The sequence below is a fragment of the Schistocerca piceifrons genome, chromosome 10 (assembly GCF_021461385.2).
Source record: "Schistocerca piceifrons isolate TAMUIC-IGC-003096 chromosome 10, iqSchPice1.1, whole genome shotgun sequence".
In the NCBI taxonomy this organism is placed as follows: Eukaryota; Metazoa; Arthropoda; class Insecta; order Orthoptera; family Acrididae; genus Schistocerca; species Schistocerca piceifrons.
The window spans coordinates 87,977,725-88,000,819 of NC_060147.1; the positions used below are offsets into that span (position 1 = coordinate 87,977,725).

General features: G+C 39.8%; 1 protein-coding gene across 1 annotated transcript in view; it reads left to right on the plus strand.

The window, feature by feature from the left end:
- The first annotated feature begins 34 nt into the window (after positions 1-34).
- LOC124718798 (ras-related protein Rab-27A) overlaps positions 35-23,095 on the plus strand; it is a 72,903-nt gene continuing 49,842 nt past the window's right edge. The window contains exons 1-3 of the mRNA XM_047244411.1: positions 35-210; positions 417-561; positions 16,546-16,613. Coding sequence (XP_047100367.1) covers positions 164-210; positions 417-561; positions 16,546-16,613 — 260 coding nt within the window. The 5' untranslated portion in view covers positions 35-163. The remainder of the gene's footprint in view (positions 211-416; positions 562-16,545; positions 16,614-23,095) is intronic.

A 23,095-nucleotide genomic window follows, 5' to 3' on the forward strand; every position in this document is an offset into this window, starting at 1 on the left:
GAGATAACATAAAATAATCCGCCGAAGTCGTGTGTGCTGTGTAGTCTTGTAATGAGTAAATACAAGAACTTTCTTTAATTGAATAATACATAAGATTATTGGTGCCTGATTTCGGAAGGAAATCACATTTTGTTTTCAAGAAGCGAAATTCCTGTTTATAGAAATGAGCCAACAGGTTATAGTAGAAGGAGCGGTTGACGTAGGCAACAGGTAGGAAATAATTTATTTACGAAAGTTTATGGTGTATTGTTTACAAGATTTATGTCCACGCGAGCTGAGTTTAGAAAATTAATAACTTTCGAAAGATACGTACAATTTGAGCGGCGGCTTTCCATCTATATTACCATATGCAGAAATCGCATTATGTTGTAAATTTTTGTTACACTTGAAAGTGCACTATATTTTCTGTTACACAGAATGGATTACGACTACCTGATAAAATTCCTCGCTCTTGGTGATTCTGGTGTGGGGAAAACTAGTTTCCTGTATCAATACACCGACGGGGTTTTCAATTCAAAGTTCATATCAACGGTCGGTATTGACTTTAGGGAGAAACGCCTGGTGAGTTTAATGTGAATGCTTTGCATCTATGGTATATTATCTGTTCTGCAAGATAGAAAACTATATTTACTGAATTTTTGTTTTGACATCATTGAGCTGTTCCCAGTGCATATGACTGTGTGCAATACCAGTGAAATTTTGAGAAATCTTTGCAAAACAAGTTACTTCGCCCTCTTGTGCTATTCTTTATTTATTTCCCCACTGTACTTTCCTTTAACTGCGAGGGTCAGCTGGATTACATATTGGAAGAAAGGAAATGCATACGCCTGCCAGTAGAAAATTTCTCACACAGATGTTGTTCTGTTCATTTATAGGTACTACCATGAAGAAGTATCTTGAGGGATGTCGATTGATATTATTAATACAGTAACAAAGATAATCATCTGTTAGAAAGTACAGTAATAGTTAACTATCATTAAACTGCTACACGGTAAACAATGTGTGCTTACTAAAGGTAACATTAGTATAAAATACTGACAGAACACCCTCCACTTTGAAAACTACTTTTGTAGTTATATTAAAAATAGTACTTGACTGTCTGTGTTACTTTGATGTTTCCCTTGACTATGTTGATATTTAGGCCTAGCATAGAACTTTCAGAATAGAGGAATGTTTACAATGAACATTTCTACTTGTCAGGAATGTAATAGGAATCGTCTGTCCCCGCTCATAGGGGGTTATCTCAATTGCATGCTTATATCAGTTGCAGCTGATTCTTGAAACTTCATCAGTAGGCTTTCATGGCATAATTTGCATCTTATCTTCAGTTTTCTGCCTGTTCAGTTTCTCCATCATCATGACACTTTCCTGTGGTTCAGCCAAACCTGTAAATACTGATACTTCCATTCTTTTTGTACATTTAATATCTCGTGAGCAATGTCACATGAGCTTTTTGTAAGCAGTCTATTTTACTAATTGCATTTTCGCATGGCATCCTACTTATGAACTAAGTCTAGCATATTGTTATTTGCAACAGAGCCTATGTGACCATTTAGTTTCATATTCCAACGAATTGTTATAGCCAGATAATTGTATGAGTTGACTGATTCTGGCTGTGATTCGAATATAGTGTAGACATAGTGTGGTGTTTTTTTTTTTTTTTTTCCTTCAAGTGCACGCTTTATGTTTCTGATTATTTAAAGCAAGTAGCCAGTCTTAGCACCACTATGAAATTTTTTCGAGATCTGACTAAATACTTGTGCAGCTTTTTTCCACCAGTACTTCACTATAGACAAGTGTATTATCTTTGAAAACCCTGAGGTTACTCTTAATATTCTCTGTCAGATGGTTAATACACACAATGAACAGCAAGGGTACCAAACATTTCCATGGAGTACACATAAATTTACTTAAGTACTCACCATCCAAGATAACATGCTACATCCTCCTTAGGATGGAGTTCTCAGTCCAGTCACAAATTTTATTTGATATCCCATATAATTGAAATTTTGTTAATAATTGTTGTTGTCCTACAAAGTCAAATGTTTTTCTTTTTTTCCCAAATGCTTTCATGTGTATCGAAAGCATAGGCTAAAAGGAAATGAAGGTGGTGTAGTTGTTGCAGTAGACAAGAAACTCAAATCCAATAAGACAGAAATTGAAGCTGCATGCGTGATTGTTTGGACAGGCCTCGGTATCGGGTGGGCATAAAAAGACATTTGGATCCTTCTGTTGCCCTCAGACTCACTTCCAAATGTAATTGAAAATTTCAGAGAAAATCTCATTTTCCTCGTGTGCATGTTTCCTAATCGTAGTGTAAACATTGATGGAGACTTTAACTAGCCAACATTCAAGTTTTGTTAGTGGTGGACACGATAAGACATCCTGTGGAACATTACTAAATGCCTTCTCTGAAAACTACCTAGAACAGATAGTTAAGAACCCCACTTGTGATGGAAATATATTGGATCTAATGGTGATAAATAAACCTCTTTGAGGATGTGATTCTTCAATTTCTCCAGGCGTATTGCATGATGAAATAAATCTCAGGTGAACAGCCTGGCTTGAGTGTACAAAGGACACAATATTTTGGCAATCGACCTTGTTGCTGTCATTAGGTGTGCTGATGTACTGCCAAGGGACAGCAGGCGTGAGGTATGTATCAGATTCCCCCTCTCCCCTCCCTCGGGCGCTCCCTCCATCGTCTGCGCCGCAGGCATCCTCTTGGCCATCCGCTAAGGTAAAGCAGCACATTGACTCAGCAGCAACCCGAAAAATCAAGAAACGTGCCAGCTTAGCTTTGGTACGAGAGAGAGTTTGCTATACTCGGTGGTGTCTGGACACCACCAATAAAGAACTTTTCCAGCTATATCTACAACTTGCCAACTGCTTCAATTCCTGCACCTGGGATTGGGCTGACGCTGTCACATGGGCCACAGTGGACTGTGCCCAAAAGAAGTTCACACAGCGACAGACATCCAAATTCGACTGTATATCGGAGAAACGGCCCTCTGAAGATAAGGGGAAGACCATTATCAATCTCATGAACATAGAACTGGATAATGATGCGATCTCGGTTCTCAAGAAAGGATTGAACTTTGCTCCGACACCTAAAGATGTACCCATCATCAGTGCAGTTGACCAGACAGTGGCTCGACTCCCACCTGAGGCAGCAGAGAGGTGCGTCATGAAACCTGCAGGGTAATGATTAGAACTAGACCTATGAAACCGAATATTTCCAAAAAAGAGAGGGCAGCCATCCGGAAGCTAAGAGAAGATCCAGATATAGTGGTCTTACCAGCAGACAAGGATAATGCTGTGGTAATCTTGTCCCACCAGGATTACACCATGAACATGCGGGACCTGCTAGATGACACCACATACCACAAGATTGACACCGATCCTACCAAGATGGTTGGAAGGAAAACTTTGGCACTTCTCAAAGATTCCAGCTTCCCTGAGGAGGCCACAAGGAAGTTATGACCCAGGACCCCTGTTCCTCTGAGGCTGTACGGCTTACCGAAAGTCCACAAGGAACACATCCCATGATGTCCTATTGTCAGCAATATTGGTGCCCGATGTATCCTCTAACCAAGTACCTCAAGGAGCTGCTCAGCCCTCACATGGGGACATGCCCACACCACATCCTTAGCTCTTCAGATTTCTTGGGACACATCAACCACGTCACGATTAAGGAATCTGACGTACTTGTGAGCTTCAACGTGGTTTCCTTATTTACTAGGGTTCTGCTACCTGAATCTCTGGAACTCTTCGGCCAGAAATTTGATGAGAAAACCACCGATCTGTTCAGACATGTTCCAACGTCAACATATTTTCTATTTGATGGTGACTACTATGAACAGACCAAAGGTGTTGCTATGGGGAGTCCTCTCTCTCCCGTCGTCGCTAACATGTACATGGAACATTTCAAGGAAGAAGCCTTGGAGTCAGCGCATCTAAAACCTACCTGTTTCTTCAGATATGTGGATGACATGTTTGATATTTTGACACATGGAAGAGACAAGCTGATGGAATTTCTCACACATTTCAACTCAAGACATGAGAATATCAAGTTCACCATGGAGGTAGAATCAGATGGGATGCTCCCATTCTTGGATGTTCTCGTCAAAAGTCGAGATGACGGCAAGTTGGGGCACAGCATGTGTAGAAAGAAAACTCACACTCACTTATACCTACATGCGGATAGCTGCCACCATCCTGCTCAGAAGAATGGCGTGCTGAAAACTCTTGTACACAGAGCTCGTACCCTCTGTGAGGAGGACAGTCTCCAACAAGAATTGGCCCATCTGAAGTCCGTGTTTCTAAGGAACGGTTATAAGGAAAGGCAAATTCTGAATGCCCTTTGCCTGACACTCACAACACAACCGGCAGAAACACATGAAGAACCTGAGGAAAACACGGCCATGGCATATATTCGATTTTGTGGGGCCTTATCGGGAAAAGTTGGATGCATTTGATGCAAATATCAAGTAAAAACCGTCTTCTGCCTTCCAACTAAAACCAGAGCAATTCTCAGCAGTGTTAAGGACAAGGGTTTACAGAAAACCGTGCCATTGCGGTAAGGAATACATAGGTCAGACAATTCGCACCATTGAAGACCGATGCCGTGAACACCAACGGCACACGACTTTGCAACAGCCTAATAAGTCTGCAATCACCGAGCATTACCTGTCAGAACTTCACGGCATGGATTATGACAAGACCAAAGTCCTAACACAGACTTCGAAGTATTGGTACTGCATCATCAAAGAAGCTATAGAGATCAGAGTAAGAAAACCTGAACTGAATTGTGTCAGTGGCTATTCCCTTAACCAAGCTTGGGAACCAGCCATTACCTGGATTAAGGAAAAGATAGAAATATACCAGAATGTACTGACTTCGAGGACAGGGGGAGGTACCTCCGAAACGCCACCGGCAAACCTCCCTGTCCGCGGACCTACAAGGGAACACCCAGATGCTGGGCCACTAGTCGGGCGTCAAACCCCGGCACGGACGGCCAAGAGAGTGCCTGCAGCACGGACGGCAGAGGGTGCACCCGAGGGAGGGGGAAGGGGAGTCTGATATATACCTCATGCCTGCCATCCCTTGGTGGTACATCAGCATACCTGATGATGGCAACAAGGTCAATAGCTGAAATATTGTGTCCTTTGTACACTCACACCAGGCTGTTCACCCGAGACTTATTTCGTCTCTTTGAGGATGTCCACATTGAAACTGATATTAGTGACCATGACACTGTTATGACAGCAATGATTATCAAAGGCCAACTAGAACAAGTAGAAAATTTATATTATCAGTAAAGTAAATAAAAAGGCACTAGCATCATATCTGAATGAGAAACTTGAAACTTGCAGCACAGGGCAGTTACATGTAGAGGAACTGTATATGACTCAAGTTTCAAATAATAGTTGACCTTGCACTGCATAGGTATTTACCCTGTAGAACAGTTCATAATGGGAGGGAGCCTCCATGGGATACAGATACTGTAAAGAAACATCTGAAGAAACAGACTACAGCATAATAGGTGTAAAACAAAGCTTAGGACTCTAGATAGAGAGATGCTGAATGAAACGTGTTTGGCTCTCAAGAGGACAATGCTTGAGGCCTTTGGTGACTACCATAGCAGAATACTCGTATTGTCAATTGATCTTTCACAAAATCCAAAGAAATTCTGGCTGTAAGTAAAGGCTGTCAGTGGCACCCTAATTAGTGTCCAGTCATTCATGAATGAGACAGGAAATGAAATTGAGGGTAGCAAAGCAAAATCTGAAATGACAAACTGCCTGTTGGCTTCTGCCTCGGGTTCTTCAGCCGATGTTCGTGTCATGATTTTTCTTGTGTTTCGCCAGTATGAGTGACTGGCATTGTCAAAGCTTCACCCTCCATTGCTGGTGCTCGTGGCTGCAGACCTTATGTACCTGGCGCGCCAATGTCCAAGGGCTTCTCTGCGGTCATTCCCGGTGTGGTTCTCCTCTTGCCACCTGCAACAGTCGTTCACTGCAGCACGGGAAGCCAGGATCTGTTTACCCTGAGGCTTTCTTCTTTCTTGTTGAAGCTATTCTTGTGTTTGTGTATTTCGCTCTTCTCTACATCCAGGACTTCCATGTCGGCAAGTTTTACTGTGTGGTTGGTCTCGCTCAGCATGTGCTCTGCCACAGCTGATTTCTCCACCTGCCCCAACCTACAATGTCTCTTATGTTCTGTGAACCTGGTATTGATTGTTCATCCAGTCATTCCAACGCAAACTTTTCCACATGTGCACGGTATGCGGTATATGCCCGACACTGCAGGTGGGGTCCCTCTTTTCCTTTGCTGATCTGAGACACTCTTTGATCTCTCTTGTCCGATTGTAAATAGTCTTTACACTGTGTTTGCACAATATACAGCTGATTCTGTCTGTCACACTGGAAATATATGGCAGAAAGGCCATACCCAACATTCCTTTTTCTAATGTGTCAGTTCGCTGAATGTTTGACTCTGTTATACTTCTAATATAACTTCTGTTGTATCCATTGCTGCTTAGAACACTTTCCAGGTGACGCATTTTGCATGTGAGGTGTTACAGCTCACATTTTCATCTTGCTCGCGTTATGAATATATTAATCATGCCTCTTTTCTGGATCTGGGCAATGTTCCTTGCCGCAGTGGATACACCGGTTCCCGTCAGATCACCAAAGTTAAGTGCTGTCGGGCATGGCCGGCTCTTGGGTGGGTGACCATCTGGGCCACCATGCGCTGTTGCCATTTTTTGGGGTGCACTCAGCCTCGTGATGCCAATTGAGGAGCTACTCGACCGAATAGTAGCGGCTTCGGTCAAAGAAAAGCATCATAACAACCAGGAGAGCAGTGTGCTGACCATAGGCCCCTCCTATCCGCATCCTCAGCTGAGGATGAGATGGTGGTTGGATGGTCCCGATGGGCCACTTGTGGCCCGAAGACAGAGTGCATTTCTGGATCGGGTGGTGATTTGACATCTTGGCTGTATGGATTACCAAAGGTCCGTAAGAATAATGGTCCTGGCTCACTGTTGTATAAACTGGCAAAATACTTGGCCTCCCTGCCCCAGCCGCACGTGGGCAATAGTGACACGTATGTAAAGGACTCGGGACATTTCATTGAGAAGCTGAAGAAACTAAAACTTGCACCAAACAACACCTGGTCAGCTTTGATGTCGTTTCTTTGTTTACAAAAGTACCACTCAATGATGCTCAGAAACACACCGGTTCCACTTTCCTGCAAGACATCACCCACATCTTTCATGCATGTCTCATCATGACATATTTCTCGTGGGGTGGCAACTTCTACGAATAGCTGGAAGTCATCACCATGGGTAGTCCTCTTAGTCCAGCGATAGCCAACTTCTTCTTGGAACATATCGAGCCTTCATTGTGTGTAGCCATGGTGAGGAACAGCTCGGTGACACTCTAAGACACATGAACAGCCTCCATGCCAACGTAAAATTTGCCAGGGAAGTAGAAAAGAACAAAAACTACCATTTTTAGATGTGCGGTCACAGGGGATGATGAAAACCTGGGACACAGCATCTATCAAAAACCAACACACGTTGGCTGATATCTGCAAAAACTTTGAAATGACCACCTGAGCCAGAAAAGAGGAATGATTGATATATCCGTGATGCGAGCAAGACAAATATGTGGGCCACAGCACCTCAGACATGAATTGCAACACCAGGAAAGTGTTGTGAGAAGCAATGCATACTCCACAAGTTATATTAGAAGAATAACAGAGTCGAACACTCGGCAAAGTGATACATCAGAAAAAGGAATGTCAGGTACGGCCGAACTGCCATTCATTCCCAGTGTGATGAACAGACTCAGCCATATAATGCGCAAACACAGTGTGAAGACTATTTACAATGAAGATCAAAGAGTGTCTCAGATTGGCAAAGGAGAAAAGGGACCCACTTGCAATGTTGGAAATATACCACATACCATGCACATGCAGAAAAGTTTATGTTGGAATGACTGGGATCACAGTTGCAGGTAGGGGCAGGTGGAGAAATTGGCTGTGGCAGAGCATGCACTGTACAAGACTGACCACATAGTAAAATTTGCCAACACGGAAGTTCTGGCTGTAGAGAAGAGCTATCACAGTCACTTGTTCAGAGAAACTATAGAAATACATAAACACGAGAATAGGTTCAACAAGAAAGAAGAAAGCCTCAAGGTAAACAGATCCTGGCTTCTCACGCTGGAACGAACGACTATTGCAGGTAGCAAGAGGAGAACCGCACTGGAAATGACTGCGGAGAAGCCCTTGGACGTTGGCGCAGCAGGTACATGTAGCCTGTGGCTACGAGCTCCAGTCCATTACCAGCAATAGAAGGCAAAGCTTTGACAATGCCAGCGACTTACGCTGGTAAAACATCAGAAAAATCATCAGACAAATGTCACCTGAAGAACCTGAGACAGAAGCCAACAGGCAGTTTGTCAACAAGTGGCCACAAACGCCGTAACAATTTTGTAAAAACTGAAATGCCTAACTCCGCTTTCAGACGTTTCTTTATGAAGGAAAATTGCCACACTGTAATTCTCGTAGCACTTTAAAGGTGTTTGAAATAAGTGTTAGTGTCAGTGATGTTGAGAAATAGCTAAAATCGTTAAAACTGAACAATGTTCCAGGGCCCAGTGGAATCGCCATTGAATTCTGTACTGAAGTTGCAGCTGAGTTAGTCACTCTTCTAACTATAATTTGTCGTGGGTTTCTCAAACAGAAAACCATGCGCAGTAGCTGGAAGAAAGTGCAAGTCACCCATTTACAAGAAGTGATCCATAAAATTTCCATGCAGTATCCTTGAGATTGATTTGTTGTAGAATCTTAGAATGTATTCTGAGCTCAAACATATGCCAACCCACATGAATTCTGAAAACTTTGATGATGTAAAAAGCAACTCGCACTTTTCTCACATGACATAATGAATGCTTTGGATCAAGGCAAGCAGGTAGGTGCAGTATTTTTCGATTTTTGAAAAGCATTTTACTCATTGCCACACCTATGCTTGTTGTCAAAAGTGTGTACATATCGGTTATCAGGTGAAATGTATGACTGGATTAATGACTTTTTGGTAGAGGTGATCAGCATGTTATCTTGGAGAGTCATCATCAGTTGTAGAAGTAACTTCGGATGTGTCCCAGGGAAGTGTATTGGGATTGTTACTGGTCATGTTGTAAATTAATGACCTTGCAGATGATATTAATAGTAACCTCAGACTTTTTGTAGATGATGCAGTTATCTATAATGAAGTACCGTCAAAAAGAAGGTGCATGAACATTCAGTCAGATATTGATAAGACTTCAAAGTGGTGCAAGGATTGGCAGCTTGCATTAAATGTTCAGGAATGTAAAATTGTATTCACAAACTGAAAAAACCTAGTATCTTATGATCATAATATCAATTAGTCATGTTTCGAATTGACCGTCTCATACAAATACTTGGGTGTAATACTTTATGGAGATGTGAAATGGAATGATCATACGGGCTCAGTTGTAGGTAAAGTGAGTAGTCGACTTCGGTTTATTGGTAGAATACTGCAGAAATGCAGTCAGCCTTGCAGATTGCTTACAGATCACTAGTGTGAGCCTGTCTAGGATATTGCTCAAGTTTATGGGATTGCTACCAAATAGGACAGGAGATACTGAACGTATACAGAGAGGGGCAGCACTAATAGTCACAGGTTTGTTTGAACTGCAGGAGAGTGCCACAGAGATGCTGAAGAAACTGAACTGGCAGACTCAAACTATCATGATCGAGTCTAGTAACAAAGTTTGAAGAACCGGCTTTGAATGATGACTAGGAAAATGCTGCAGTCTCTATGTATCATTCTTATTATGATCATGAGGGCAAGATTAGATCAATTCAAGCGCACACTGGGACATTTAAACAATCATTCCTTCCATGAATGGAACAGGAAGAAACGCTAATAACTTGTACAATGGGACATACCCTCTGCCATGCACTTCATAGTGATTTGCAGAGTAAAGGTGTAGTTGTAGAAGTCAAGAAATACTGTAGCCATCTGCATACTTTCAGGATTTCATGTAAGAAAATCCCAAGTTGTTTTTTGTAGCACCAACATTTTTTTGGAATCCATGTAATTGGCATGAAGTTGGTCATAGTGTTCAAGATACCTCATTAGACTCTACAGCAGGTGTGTGAACAGGGATAATAGATGGTAGTTTTGTGGATTGCTTCTGGTACCCTTCTTGTAGATGGATGCGATGTATGCTTTCTTCCAACTACTGGACAGTTCAAGCATTCTGCAGTATATTATCATTTAAAAAAGGACTAACTCGACCACAAATTCTGCATAGAATCTAATATGGATTCCACCAGACCATGGAACTTTGCTGCTAAGTGTTTGTAATTTCAACTGATTCTCAGTGCCACTGATAATAATATCTATTTTACTCATCTTCCCAAAGACGTGTGAATTAAACTGGGGCAAAATCTCTGACTCTTTCTTTGTAAAGGAACATTTAAAATGCAATTCAGCATCTCTGTATTTGCTTTGCTACCCTCAGTTACAGTTCTTGTGTTGTCCACTGAGCATTGAGATATTAACTTTGATGCCATGGACAGTCTTTGCGAATGAACAGTTTCTTTGGGCGTTGTGTGAGAGTTTTCAATAAGATTCTGCTAAAATATTCATTGAAGGTTTCATGCATTGCCTTCTTGATATTTAAACATGCTTCATTCAGAATCTCTGTAGCTATAGCCATATTATGCTTCACTCTACACCTGTTATGCAGTGGCTTCTGTTTCTTTAAAAACTTTTTTTGCAGTGACTACCAGAAGAATCCCCCACCTCCTCCCGTAACGACCTGTTTTCCTATGTGCATATCTGAACAGTGTACGAAAGACTACTCTTTTAAACTTAAACCAGATTTCCTCTGCATGCTCCAGTCTGTAGCTCGGTGTTTCAAGTTTTTCATTGAGAAATGACACTGCTGCCTCTGTGTAGTTTACTGATCATATAAATCTCTCTACCTGTTTTAGTTGGCCCCTGTAGTGTGGGAATCATTGTTGCCACAGCTGCCTCATTGTCACTGATAGGCTTCGACATGGACATCCTCAAAAATGTCTGATCTATTCATCATCATTACACCTAATATATTTCCATCGTGATTGGACTTTCTGACACTTGTGCCAAATAGTTTTCAGGGAAAACATGTATTATTTCATGCCCACCATTTACACAAATGTAATTTTCTCAATTGATTGTTGGATGATTAAAGTTTCCTCTGATAATCACCAGGTCATTGAGGAAGTTGCGTACTAGATTTTCTCTGTTTTCAGTTATATTTGGAAGTGAGTTCGGTGGTGGATAGAAGGATCCGGTTATAAGTTTATGCCTGCCCTTGATACTCAGTTTCGCCCAGTCAGTTTCACATCCAGTTTCAGTTTTTATCTTAATGGATTTGAATTCCTTGCCTACTGTGACGAATACACCAGCTCCATTTACCATTAAATTACGTTTTCATTACACACTTAGATTTAAACCAAAAATCACACTGCTTTCGGTTTCAGATTTTAACACACCTTCTGTACCAAGTATTTTGTGACCTTCAGTACTTTTGAGGATCACATCAATCTCTGGCACTTTGCTGTGATTGCTTCAGCAGTTAAGCAGTAGGATTTTAGTAGTGATCTCTGTGGGGGACATTTCTTTGGATCTTATACTCACACTTCTGGATTTCGTATAGCTATTGTTTTCGTTAGTGGATGAAGAGCCGCCTAATATAAAAAGCCTTTATGTACACCTGTTACACAATCTACTACCTGGGTAGCAGTCTCTGATGTGTACACATGACCTATTCAGGACTACTTTAAAATTTTCAACCTTATGGTGCAAGCCTAGGAAGTCACAGCCTACCTTGTCGCAGAACCTTTGCAGACTCAGTTTTTAGCTCTCTGCTTGGCTCAGAACCAGAAGACCCTGTCAGTCGGAAGACAGTGCTGCAGATTGTGAGCTATGTTGCAACTCTGTGAGCAAGACTGGTCTTTTGGACCTTCTCTGCCATTCACTGGAATGATACAGCTAATACCTCGGAACCCAGGTGACAGATATCATTTGTCCCATTGTGTGCCACGATCTGGAGTTGGTTATACCTTGTTTCCTCTGTGGCTACTAGGTCGCCATCTTCGACATATTTGAGGCCTCATGTATACACTCTGTGTGCACCCATCCTTGGTGTGCAATTCCCTAAGGCAATGGTTCCCAACCTGGGGGTAATCCCCACCTGAGTGGTAAAATGAAATTTTCTGAGTGGTAGAAACAAAAGGATTCAATTGTGTTTTGGCCACAAAACCAAATTATTTTTAATAGATAATTAATTTTGCCCCTTTATCTTGAGACTCTGATGATGATAGTGATGATAATAATAATAAGTTATAAAAGGCAGTGTACCAACTGACTGATTCATTGGCTCGTAATCGCCCAGCCCAAACCAAAAAAGGATGGGAACTTGAAATTTGCAGAAGGCGTTGATCTTCTACTGTAGGTGTTGTTTAAAAGGGAGTTTTTGCTATTTCATCCCTAAGGGGGTGAAGTACAGGATGAAGTTTTTTTCAAAATTACACTATTGAGGCAATCTTGAAGCTACACCTATGAAAATTGGCATTTGGTTTCTCAGTTAGAGATAAATAAACATGTGTTTCAGTAATTTTTGAAAATTTTACCCCTATGGGGATGAAGTAAAGAGTGAAATTTCTTTTTGAAAATATGTCATTGTTAAAGAACTATTCAAGTATTTTTAAATCTACAACTATGAATGCTGGTATGTGACTTCTCAGTTACAAATTAAAAAAAAAAAAAAAAAAAAAAAAAAAATGTGGTTTCACTATTTTTGGAAATTCAGTCCCAGTGGGGGTGAAAATTTTTGTGAATATATTTAATTACACATATGAATATAATAGAGGGAAACATTCCACGTGGGAAAAATATATGCAAAAACAAAGATGATGTGACTTACCAAACGAAAGTGCTGGCAGGTTGATAGACACACAAACAAACACAAACATACACACAAAATTCAAGCTTTCGCAACCAATGGTTGCTTCGTCAGGAAAGAGGGAAGGAGAGGGAAAGATGAAAGGATGCGGGTTTTAAAAGGACAGGTATCACTCGCGCACACACACACACACACACACACACACACACACACACACACACACGCGCGCACACATCCATCCGCACAGACACAAGCAGGCATTTGTAAAGGCAATGAGTTCGGGCAGATATGTCTTTGACTGACATATCTGCCCGAACTCTTTGCCTTTACAAATGTCTGCTTGTGTCTGTGTATGTGCAGATGGGTGTGTGTGTGTGTGTGTGTGTGTGTGTGTGTGTGTGTGTGTGTGTGTGTGTGTGCGAGTGATACCTGTTCTTTTTTCCCCCAAGGTAAGTCTTTCCGCTCCCGGTATTGGAATGACTCCTTACCCTCTCCCTTAAAACCCACATCCTTTCATCTTTCCCTCTCCTTCCCTCTTTCCTGACGAAACAACCATTGGTTGCGAAAGCTTGAATTTTGTGTGTAGGTTTGTGTTTGTTTGTGTGTCTATCGACCTGCCAGCACTTTCGTTTGGTAAGTCACATCATCTTTGTTTTTAGGTATATTTAATTATACAAGTATTTTTGAAGCTAAAACTATGAAAATTTGTATTTGGCTTCTCTGTTAGAAATAAAAAGGTATGTATGTCACTGTTTTTGTAAATGCAGCCGCTAAGGGTCGAACTGTCTTATGAAAATATTTCATTTGAAAACATTTTTAAACTGAAGTCTTTGAAAATTGGTATTTGGCTTCTCGGTTAGAAGTCGAAAAATCCATGAAAAATTTCTGTTTGTCTGTTCTTGGAAATTCATCCCCTAAAGTAGTGAAATAGGGCCAGACTGATTCAGTGATCCATCCTCACCCAACCCATACTGTTAAGGATAGAAACTTGAAATTTGGAGACAGTGTGGAGCTTACATGGTGGGCATTGTTTATGAAGGGAATGTTTGAAATTGCACTCCTAAGGGGTTGAAATGGAGATGAAAGGCTTTTTGAAAGTGTAAGGCTAATAAGTCAATTTTAAAGCTAAAACTAAAATTTGGTTTCTCGGTCGACTTGTATTCTGTACTAAATTGTCTGTCCAGTAATTTTGGGCACAGATCTGGCTCATTTCATATCTTTCCACAGACTTAACTAAACTGGCTTCCAGCAGCCTCTCTTTTATTAAATTGCAAGAATTAAAACTATATTTAATTATTGTTGTTTGCTGGGGCTTTACAGGTTACAGTTAAAACTTTACATTCGTGATTAACTGAATAGTGAAGAAAGATTCTTCTGGTGTGACCTTTCAGATACAACAGTAATTGCTGTTGAAGTATGCTGTCTAGCTTGCCAAAATATGGGATTCTACTTTAGTAACAATGTTGACAGTGATTACAAAGTTTACGTAAACTAGTCAAACCAACAGATTCTAATTAACTAAAATATCTGGGGAAAGGGGGGGGCGGGGAGAAAACATAATGGGAAAAGAACCCACTTACTTTGTCACAATGTCTAACTTTATGACCCTGTAGAACTGGCTGTGTGAGTCCATTCAAATGTTGGAGCATACCTAGTAAAGCACTATTGTATCAAAACCAACCTTCATGTTGAGGAAAGCTATTTTCTGGCAGTAACAAAGATGTCATATAAGGCCAGTGCAGAAAATGAGCTGCTCACATTTTCATATTAAGAACTCAACATGTGGTACTCTGTATACAGTAGCACTGACTGCCTTCAGCCTGTTATTACTGACAAGCACTCCATACTGCAACAAGTAGTGCAGTGAACTTTTCCAAAAAGTTGGAATGTTTCAGGAAACATATAGTTGAGGAGGACTTGCAGTGTAACCACCTTGTGTGGGGTAAATGTTGTCAATAGAAAACAGTTCAAAGTAAACGTCTTTGCAGGATATTAATTTTGTCAATGGTAGGTGAAATAAATGTTCTTGAAATCTAGTGGTTGTAACTCAGTTTGTTCAAAATAATGAAGCTTGCCCAGAAGCTACCTTCATTTCGTTGCTTTGCAGTAGTTGTTTTATGTAAATTTCTTAAGTGAAAATGTGCTAGGGAACACTATGGTTCTCAAATCACCTGAAAGGTCAGTTATTGTCTCAGGCGTACTATTTATTATGCCGCAGAGTGCTGGTCAAGATCTTACATCATACTGAAGCCCTACCCCCCTTATTTTCTAACACATTTTCATCATCAACCATATAGATACTTCACTTATTTATATACATATTTTTGATCTACTTTATCAGAAAGTTAGTAATGGGACATGTGTTAACATATTGAGCAGTGGTTACAAAGTTTGAAATTACTGTTATTTGCAGTTAGCAAAAGCGCACCCACCCACACACACACACACACACACACACACACACACACACACACACACACACACACATTCTAATTAACCAAATGAATGTAACAGATAATAAAGTTAAGTCAGCTAAGCCCTGAGTTAGTATTCGAGATCTCTTTACACTATTGTTCACAAATGAAAACTCGTAATTCTGGTTAAAAGAATCAACAGTGTGTGTTCCTACCAATGGATGTACATAACATTAGTTAGTACTGTGACATCAAGTTGTAAATTCGCTAATTACAGTTATACAAGTTTTTGATAATTATCATCCAGTGGTTACAATTGAATTGTGATACAAAGACGATTACATATCTCTTGTTTTCATGAGAAAATAAGTGAATTTATACAAGTAAACAATGCTGATTACATTTTTGTTAATTACTCTGAAACTTCAATATCCCAAGCTTTCCTACCTTGTTTCCTGTTTCAAGTATGAGTACATTATTTTTTTAGTATGAACAGTATCTCATTGCAGAATACAGCAGCCCAAATAAACACTTTGTTTACATTGTTAATCTGGTTTGGTTTTATGAAATACAGTAACTGTGAGGTAATTAGTTGGTGTTGTGATAGCCAACAGCATAGCAGGCTGACAGTATGATAAACAGAGTTGTTACAGGTTTCAAACATTATGATTTCAGTATATTTGATACCTGTTTTGTTATTCTATTGTTTGCAAATGAAAAGACCTAATTTTGATTAAATTAATTGACAGTATGTGTTCGTGTCAGTGGATGGATGGATGTAATGTTAGTGAGTATTTTGATATGAAGTTGTTGAAAATTATGTTACAGAGCTCAAAACATAATGTAACAGTTAATCATGCAATTTAAGTTAGCCTTGAAATTGTATGAAAAATGAGCTGCCACGGTTCAGACTGCATTTTCATATTCATAATAAATGCCTCTCTCTCTCTCTCTCTCTCTCTCTCTCTCTCTCTCTCTCTGTGTGTGTGTGTGTGTGTGTGTGTGTGTGTGTGTGTGTGTGTGTGTCCAACCATCCTTGGTAGCAGTAAGTACAGAATGCATTGCATTATCTGTTACTTAGAAACTAATAATTTGTACGTGAATTGTGTTCTGCATTTCATCTTATCCTCTGTCCACAGGTGTACAGATCGCAAGGAAGAAGCCAGAGGATACACCTGCAGCTGTGGGACACAGCAGGACAAGAGAGGTTGCTGTTGTTTACAATAGTCATTGTTCTGCCAACAGAGGCACTTAGTGTCTAAATAATGGAAACTTTGAACAGGGCAAAATAGATGTCAGTCTTGTACATAAACAAAGCTGGTGTAGCGGTGTAAAATATATCAGGAGAGGCAACAGACTTCCGTCACACAAAATAACACAGAAAATGGCATTCAAAACAACTCGCTGCCCCAGTCTGCAATAACTCTTTCCTGAGTCCCTCTGGTATATAAAAGTGAAAGAGCGCGGCCCCTGCGGGCTTTTGTGGCCAGTATGTACATTATCAGTGATTTTGTTCTATGGGCATTACACTGTGGTCCGAGGTATATTTCTATACCTAATGCTTCATCTTATAATACTGGAGACATCATCATAAGAGTCTATAAAGATCTGGGTAGCGGTTTCAAACTGAAACAAGTTCACCAGGCCAAGCTCTTTACATGTATCCATCCAACGGTTGGTTCATGATGTCTCTGGACCACTTCCTAAGCTCTCCGGATTGTGCTGACATGTGTTCACATTATTTAGTGCTGAGGCCCACAGTTTGTCAAATATCAGTCCTCCTCCTTCTTGCTTAAACTACTATTCTATTTTTGAATTGCTATGGCCTCTTTATATCCTAACATAGTAATGATTAGAACTTGATAAAACTGTATTATCGATGAATGACAATTGATCCTGCTTTCCATAAGCCAAGAGTTGATGCTTCTATTTGTAGTTCCAGTATACATTTGACCTCATGTACAAAAGATTTTATACACATTTATTCATATTAACATTTAAAAACCCCCGAAGTGATGTTGCTGAGACAAGTAATTTGATATAAGATACGTGAGGTCACAAATGTCGGGAAATACACCAAAATTGGATGACAGATATTAAACATTTGATGTCACCAGATGAGAGGCCAATTGGTCCTTCGTACCTGATCATCTCATCTCAGACTTTAGCACATCGGGCTCAGAGCTCGAGTCTTGTGCCTGGAACAATAGTTTTCGCACTGCATCACACAGTTCTGTGTTTTCATAGAGGTAAGATTTATTATTTTATTTACTGGCCTCGTAGTCTCCACCAGTTAATTGCTAAGCAGAGTGCAATAAAAACTACTGTATTGCATCACAAGTAAATATGTGTAACCTTCCAAATTGCATTGCTACCAGTAAACGAGCTGTGTTTTCTTTACTAAATAAAGTCTATAAACAAAAAAAGGAGGGACAGAAGGAAATAAATACAAAATAAGGACACTTTTTTGCACCGGCCGGGGTGGCTGAGCAGTTCTAGGCACTACAGTCTGGAACCGCGCGACAGCTACGGTCGCTGGTTCGAATCCTGCCTTAGGCATGGATGTGTGTGATGTCCTTAGGTTAGTTAGGTTTAAATAGTTCTAAGTTCTAGGGGACTGATGACCTCAGAAGTTAAGTCCCATGGTGCTACGAGCCATTTGAACCATTTTTGAAGGACACTTTTGCTTGGCTAAAGCGAGGACAATATTTTGTAACCGGTACATTTACAACATATTGCATTTACAAAATATGTTCAAAAACAGTGTAGCCTAACAGTGTGATGTGTAAAATTGCCCCCTACTGGCGAGGATAGAATTGACAAGCCCTTTGCACATGAGGTGAGGTATGTCACCTGGTGAAATCACATATTCAACATTTGTCATCCGATTTTGGAATTATTTATCTCAGCATCATCTTCATTGCTTCAGGAATTTTTAAACATCAATAAGAATCATCATGTATACTCCTACTTCTTAATTGTTTAACCATTGCATCAGTACTGTCTCGTCTTAGTACTCTGTTGATTTGATCTGTGACTTCTTGCAAATGGAGAAGAACTTCCCCTTTAGGGGGTTCTTTTTTTTACTAGAAGCTGAGCTCTTTAATAACATAATACCATATTTATCTCTTTGTCATAGCAGCCATTTCTTCCAAAAGTAATTATTAGGTATTTGTGGGTCTTAGTGCCGAATAAAGCAAACATTGCCATCTATGCCACACTATGAGCTCCACAACCCAATTCTGTGAGACTTCTTGGTCTCAGGAAATGCTCTGTTCTTTTCACAATGTGACCATTGAGCCTGTCTAAAATTGACACTGCTGTCTGAATGTTTATAGCCTCTGATGATGTCTTCATTATTAGTGGAAAAGAGTTAGGCAAAGAAAAGTGCATCAGACTACAACCGAGTGCCCATACCGTGAAAATTGCCAAAGAGCACTGCCATTGCCAAAAAAACAATATTCTTGCTGCTGAAAAAGTTGCAGTTCTTGTCTCAAGCATTAAACTGCTTGACGTTCGTAGCTACAGCAAAGAAGGCCAAATTGGTGTGAATTCAGCTGAAACACAAAGCTTAATGTGAGTCCAAGCACTATTAAGTGTAACAATGACGTAGACGGGTTCCACTTTCAGCTGGGAACAGACAAAATGGAGTCTAGTCAGTGACCCTTTTTCGTGGCAGAAGACTAAAATTTTAGTCACATGTCGCATACAGTTTCCACCCGAGTAGCCACCGCTGCCCAGTGATGCATGTATTTGTGGATACTCTGTCAGTAAACTGTCCATTAAATTTCTCAGTATTCTGAAATACACACTTAATCTTGAAGCAGTCCCATAGCACCACGTTTAAATCAACTTCTCATGGAAATAAACTTGGTCCTGACTACACTGTTGTTGGTGCTGCTGTTGTATTCTGCAGTCCAAAGACTGGTTTGATGCAGCTCTCCGTTCTACTCCGTTCTCTGCAAGCCTCTTTGTCTCTGAATACCGCATCAATTTGAACCTGCTTAATGTGTCTCTCTACAATTTTTAGTGCCCACACTTCCCTCCAATACAAAATTGATGATTTCTTAATGCCTCAGGATGTGTCCTGCCAGCTAATGCCTTCTTATAGTTAAGTTGTGCCATAAATTTCTTTTTTCTCCAGTTCTATTCAGTTTCCTAGTTTGTTGTTAGGTCTACCCCTCCAGTCTTCAGCATTTTTCTGTAGCACCACATTCAAAATATTTTATTCTCACCTGCGCTGCCTATCATCGGTGTTTCACCCCAGACTAATACTTCCAAAGAAGACTTCCTCACATTTAAATTGATATTAGATGTTTAAAAAAAATTCTCTTTTTCAGAAACACTTTTTATTCTACTGCCAGTCTGCATTTTTCTGTATATCCTCCCTACTTTTGTTGCCCAAGTAGCAAACATTATATATCAGTTTTATAGTCTCATTTCCTAATGTTCTAAGTTCAGCTGCTCTTGGGCAAGTGGATTTAATTGGAGACTGCACAATCAATCATGTGACAGCAGCCACATGTTCCATCTGGCATCTTCTTATGTACGGTTTGTGTCCTGTCTTTGACACTGCCTGAAAGAAATTGCGCAGGGTCACTTCCCACTTATTATCTCTGTCACAGTTGCCCTGCCTGTGGACATTTCCCTCCCGTCCCCCCCCCCCCCCCCCCCTCTTCATCCCCACCACACACACACACACACACACACGCACACACACACACACACACACAGATGTATGCCCTGAGTCTCTACTGAACCACCTTCAGTATTGGAAGTGAGTTTCCATTATTTAGGCTGCCCATAATGCCTTTATGCATTATTGCATGTAGCTTTTGTACAAGCTTGCTGCATCTTGCATTTAGTCACCTCTAAACTTTGTTACTGTTGCTGCTGCTGTTCCTACTACTGGTACTACTACTACTACTACTACTAATAGTAATAATAATAATAATAATAATAATAATAATAATAATAATAATAATTGACAACAATAATGATGATGATGATGATGATGATGATGTGTACTTGATGATTGAGTGGGTAAGTGTTGAGCTACAAATTCAGAGATCTGGGGTTCAATCTGCTGTGTAGTAGCAGTATGTATGAAACCACGAAGTTTTTGAGCAGCTTGTCAGCTGAGGTCAGTTCAGAAGAAATAAATATAATAGTGATAATGAAATTACATTCCATAAAACTCTGATGTTTGCAAAGTTTATAACTAAGAAACTTGACTGACTCACAAGATAATACAATTAGCACAAAATGTAGAAATTTTACTGGCTTCTGACCCCCCACCCCCTTCCCATAATACAGTGGCCTCCACTTGAAAACAGACATAAGTGGTGCACTGTAAAAGTAATAGAAGTTTTTCTTTTTCTTTAAAGAATCTTTACTTATTCACCAAAATCAAATCTGTCCCATACAGAGCAATGCCCCTCAGATATAATACACATGTGCCAGTGCTTTTTCCAACCTTGGAAACACTTCTGGAATTCACTTTCCATTATGGTGTTCAGCTATTTCAGCAATTCTGTTTTTATCTCATCATTGGTGGCAAAATGATGTCCTTTCGTGGTTGTTTTCAGCCTCGGGTATAGAAAGAAGTCACTGGGGGCCATATCTGGTGAATATGGCGGCTGAGGCAACGTAAAACTTTTATTTTTGCCAAAAAATCCACGTTGAAATGTCAGCAGGAGCATTATCATGATGCAATTTCCCTGAGTGTTTTTGCCACAATTCTGGTCATTTTCTTCAGATTGCTTCACACAAACAGCGCAAAACTTTCAGGTAGTATTCCATATTGACAGTACAACCATAAGGTAGGAACTAACAATGCACTGTTCCATTGCAATGGAAGAAAACAGTGTAAACAGCCTCCACATGTAATCAAACTTGCAAATTTTTTCTATCTTGGCTCTTCAAGCAGTTTCCTTTGGCCTTGGTTTCAGTGTCTTACTCATATGTTCATGTTTTGTCACCTGTTATAACCTTCTTTAGAGGTTCTGGATTGTTGTCAGCTTCATTTAACAATTCCTGAGTGATGTCTGTGTGGATCATTTTTGCTCAACATTAACAGTTTTGGTACAAACTTTGCTGGTACACGTTTCATGTCCAAAACATCAGAAAAAATTCTTTGCATGAGCCAAAGAAACTGCCGACATTATCAGCAACTTCTTTGATGATGGTGTAATGGTTTTCCAGAACCATTTTCTTTACTTCTTCCACATTGTCATCAGTAATTGATGTGCTAGGGCATCCAGGGCAGTCGTCATCTTAAGCATCTTTGCAATCCTCTTTGAAACATTTATAAATTTGCTCACAGTAAATGTGCCAAAAGCCACACTTAACATTTCAAATGCAGCAAAATGTAATGCATTTTCTTTGATCCAGCTTGTTTGAAAGTAAAAATTCACGAACACTCGAAAACATGTTTAATCTTTTTGACTGTCAACAATAAACTAAATATTCAAAACAGCTGAAAATGCAAATGTACATCAGGAACATGTGTACCGACAAGATTAAAAAAGTTTGAAAATTGGATGTTTTAAAACCTGTGAAATTAAAAAATTCCTAATGTGTCCTCCTCTTTGGAATAAAGTATCAGTAGCATGTTAGGTCAGACCAGGAAAATCTTAGTTTGCAGGCAGTTCACCTCTGTTAAGTTCTTCCCCCCTGCAACAGAACTCGTGCAGTACTGTTACGGCCTCACCACAGCCACACCAGCCAATGTCAGGGGACAACTGTCAGTCATCATGGGGCCCTACCTACTCCTTACGTGTAAACATCATATGATGTAAACTATTAAAACTTTGATTCTCATTTTGTTATATGTGTCAGACCTTTAGTTGCATTAGTGAGATTTTTTTAAATACCTGGGGCAAATTTGTTTAACTCGGTCTTTACTACTTCTGCAATATCAATTTCAGATTGCATTTTTGGAAGCAAAGCTGATGTTCTGACAACTCATTGATCGTTGCACTACACTGAGAAGATTTAATGTACTTTCACATATGTATCTTGATCCGAAATATGATTTTATTTCATGAATGAAGTTGGTGAGTTTGGGGACCAATCTTGTAGCATGAATTCAAAAATTGCACTACTTTTTCCAGTCTGGGTAGTAAGAACAGATCATTTTTTACATTGCACAAATATTCTTCAAGCTCACTTCTGACACTTCCGAGGCTAATTTTCAACACACTATTAAAGAAAAAGAAAGGGGGGGCAGCACGCAATTCTAGGGATTTCAAATCTTTGAAATGACAGTGAAACTCTCAGAGATTACATCAATAACAAAAGTTAGTATTGAAAATTTTATTTCATATTACCTCAGAAAATGACAAACATTTTCCTTGTTTCATTGCAGTGTAAGCAACACAAGTTTAGACATTAATCCATTAATATCTACAAACATATCAGAAATTTTGTGTTCCTTTCTTTGCAAACGAAAATTCAAATTATTTGTGAAATCTATTAGAAATGCTGATTCTTATTTTAAAAAAATTGAATCCTTCAGTTTATTTTTAAATTTCATTGTATCTGAATTTACATCTTTATCTAAAAACTTAAAAAGTTCTTTTCTAAATGAAAAAAAAAGACTAGCCTAAATATTTTTTTGCCAGTGAATTTCAGGATGAAGAAATGTATCTCCTTATTCTGCATAAATATTTTTCTGAAAACTGTTTA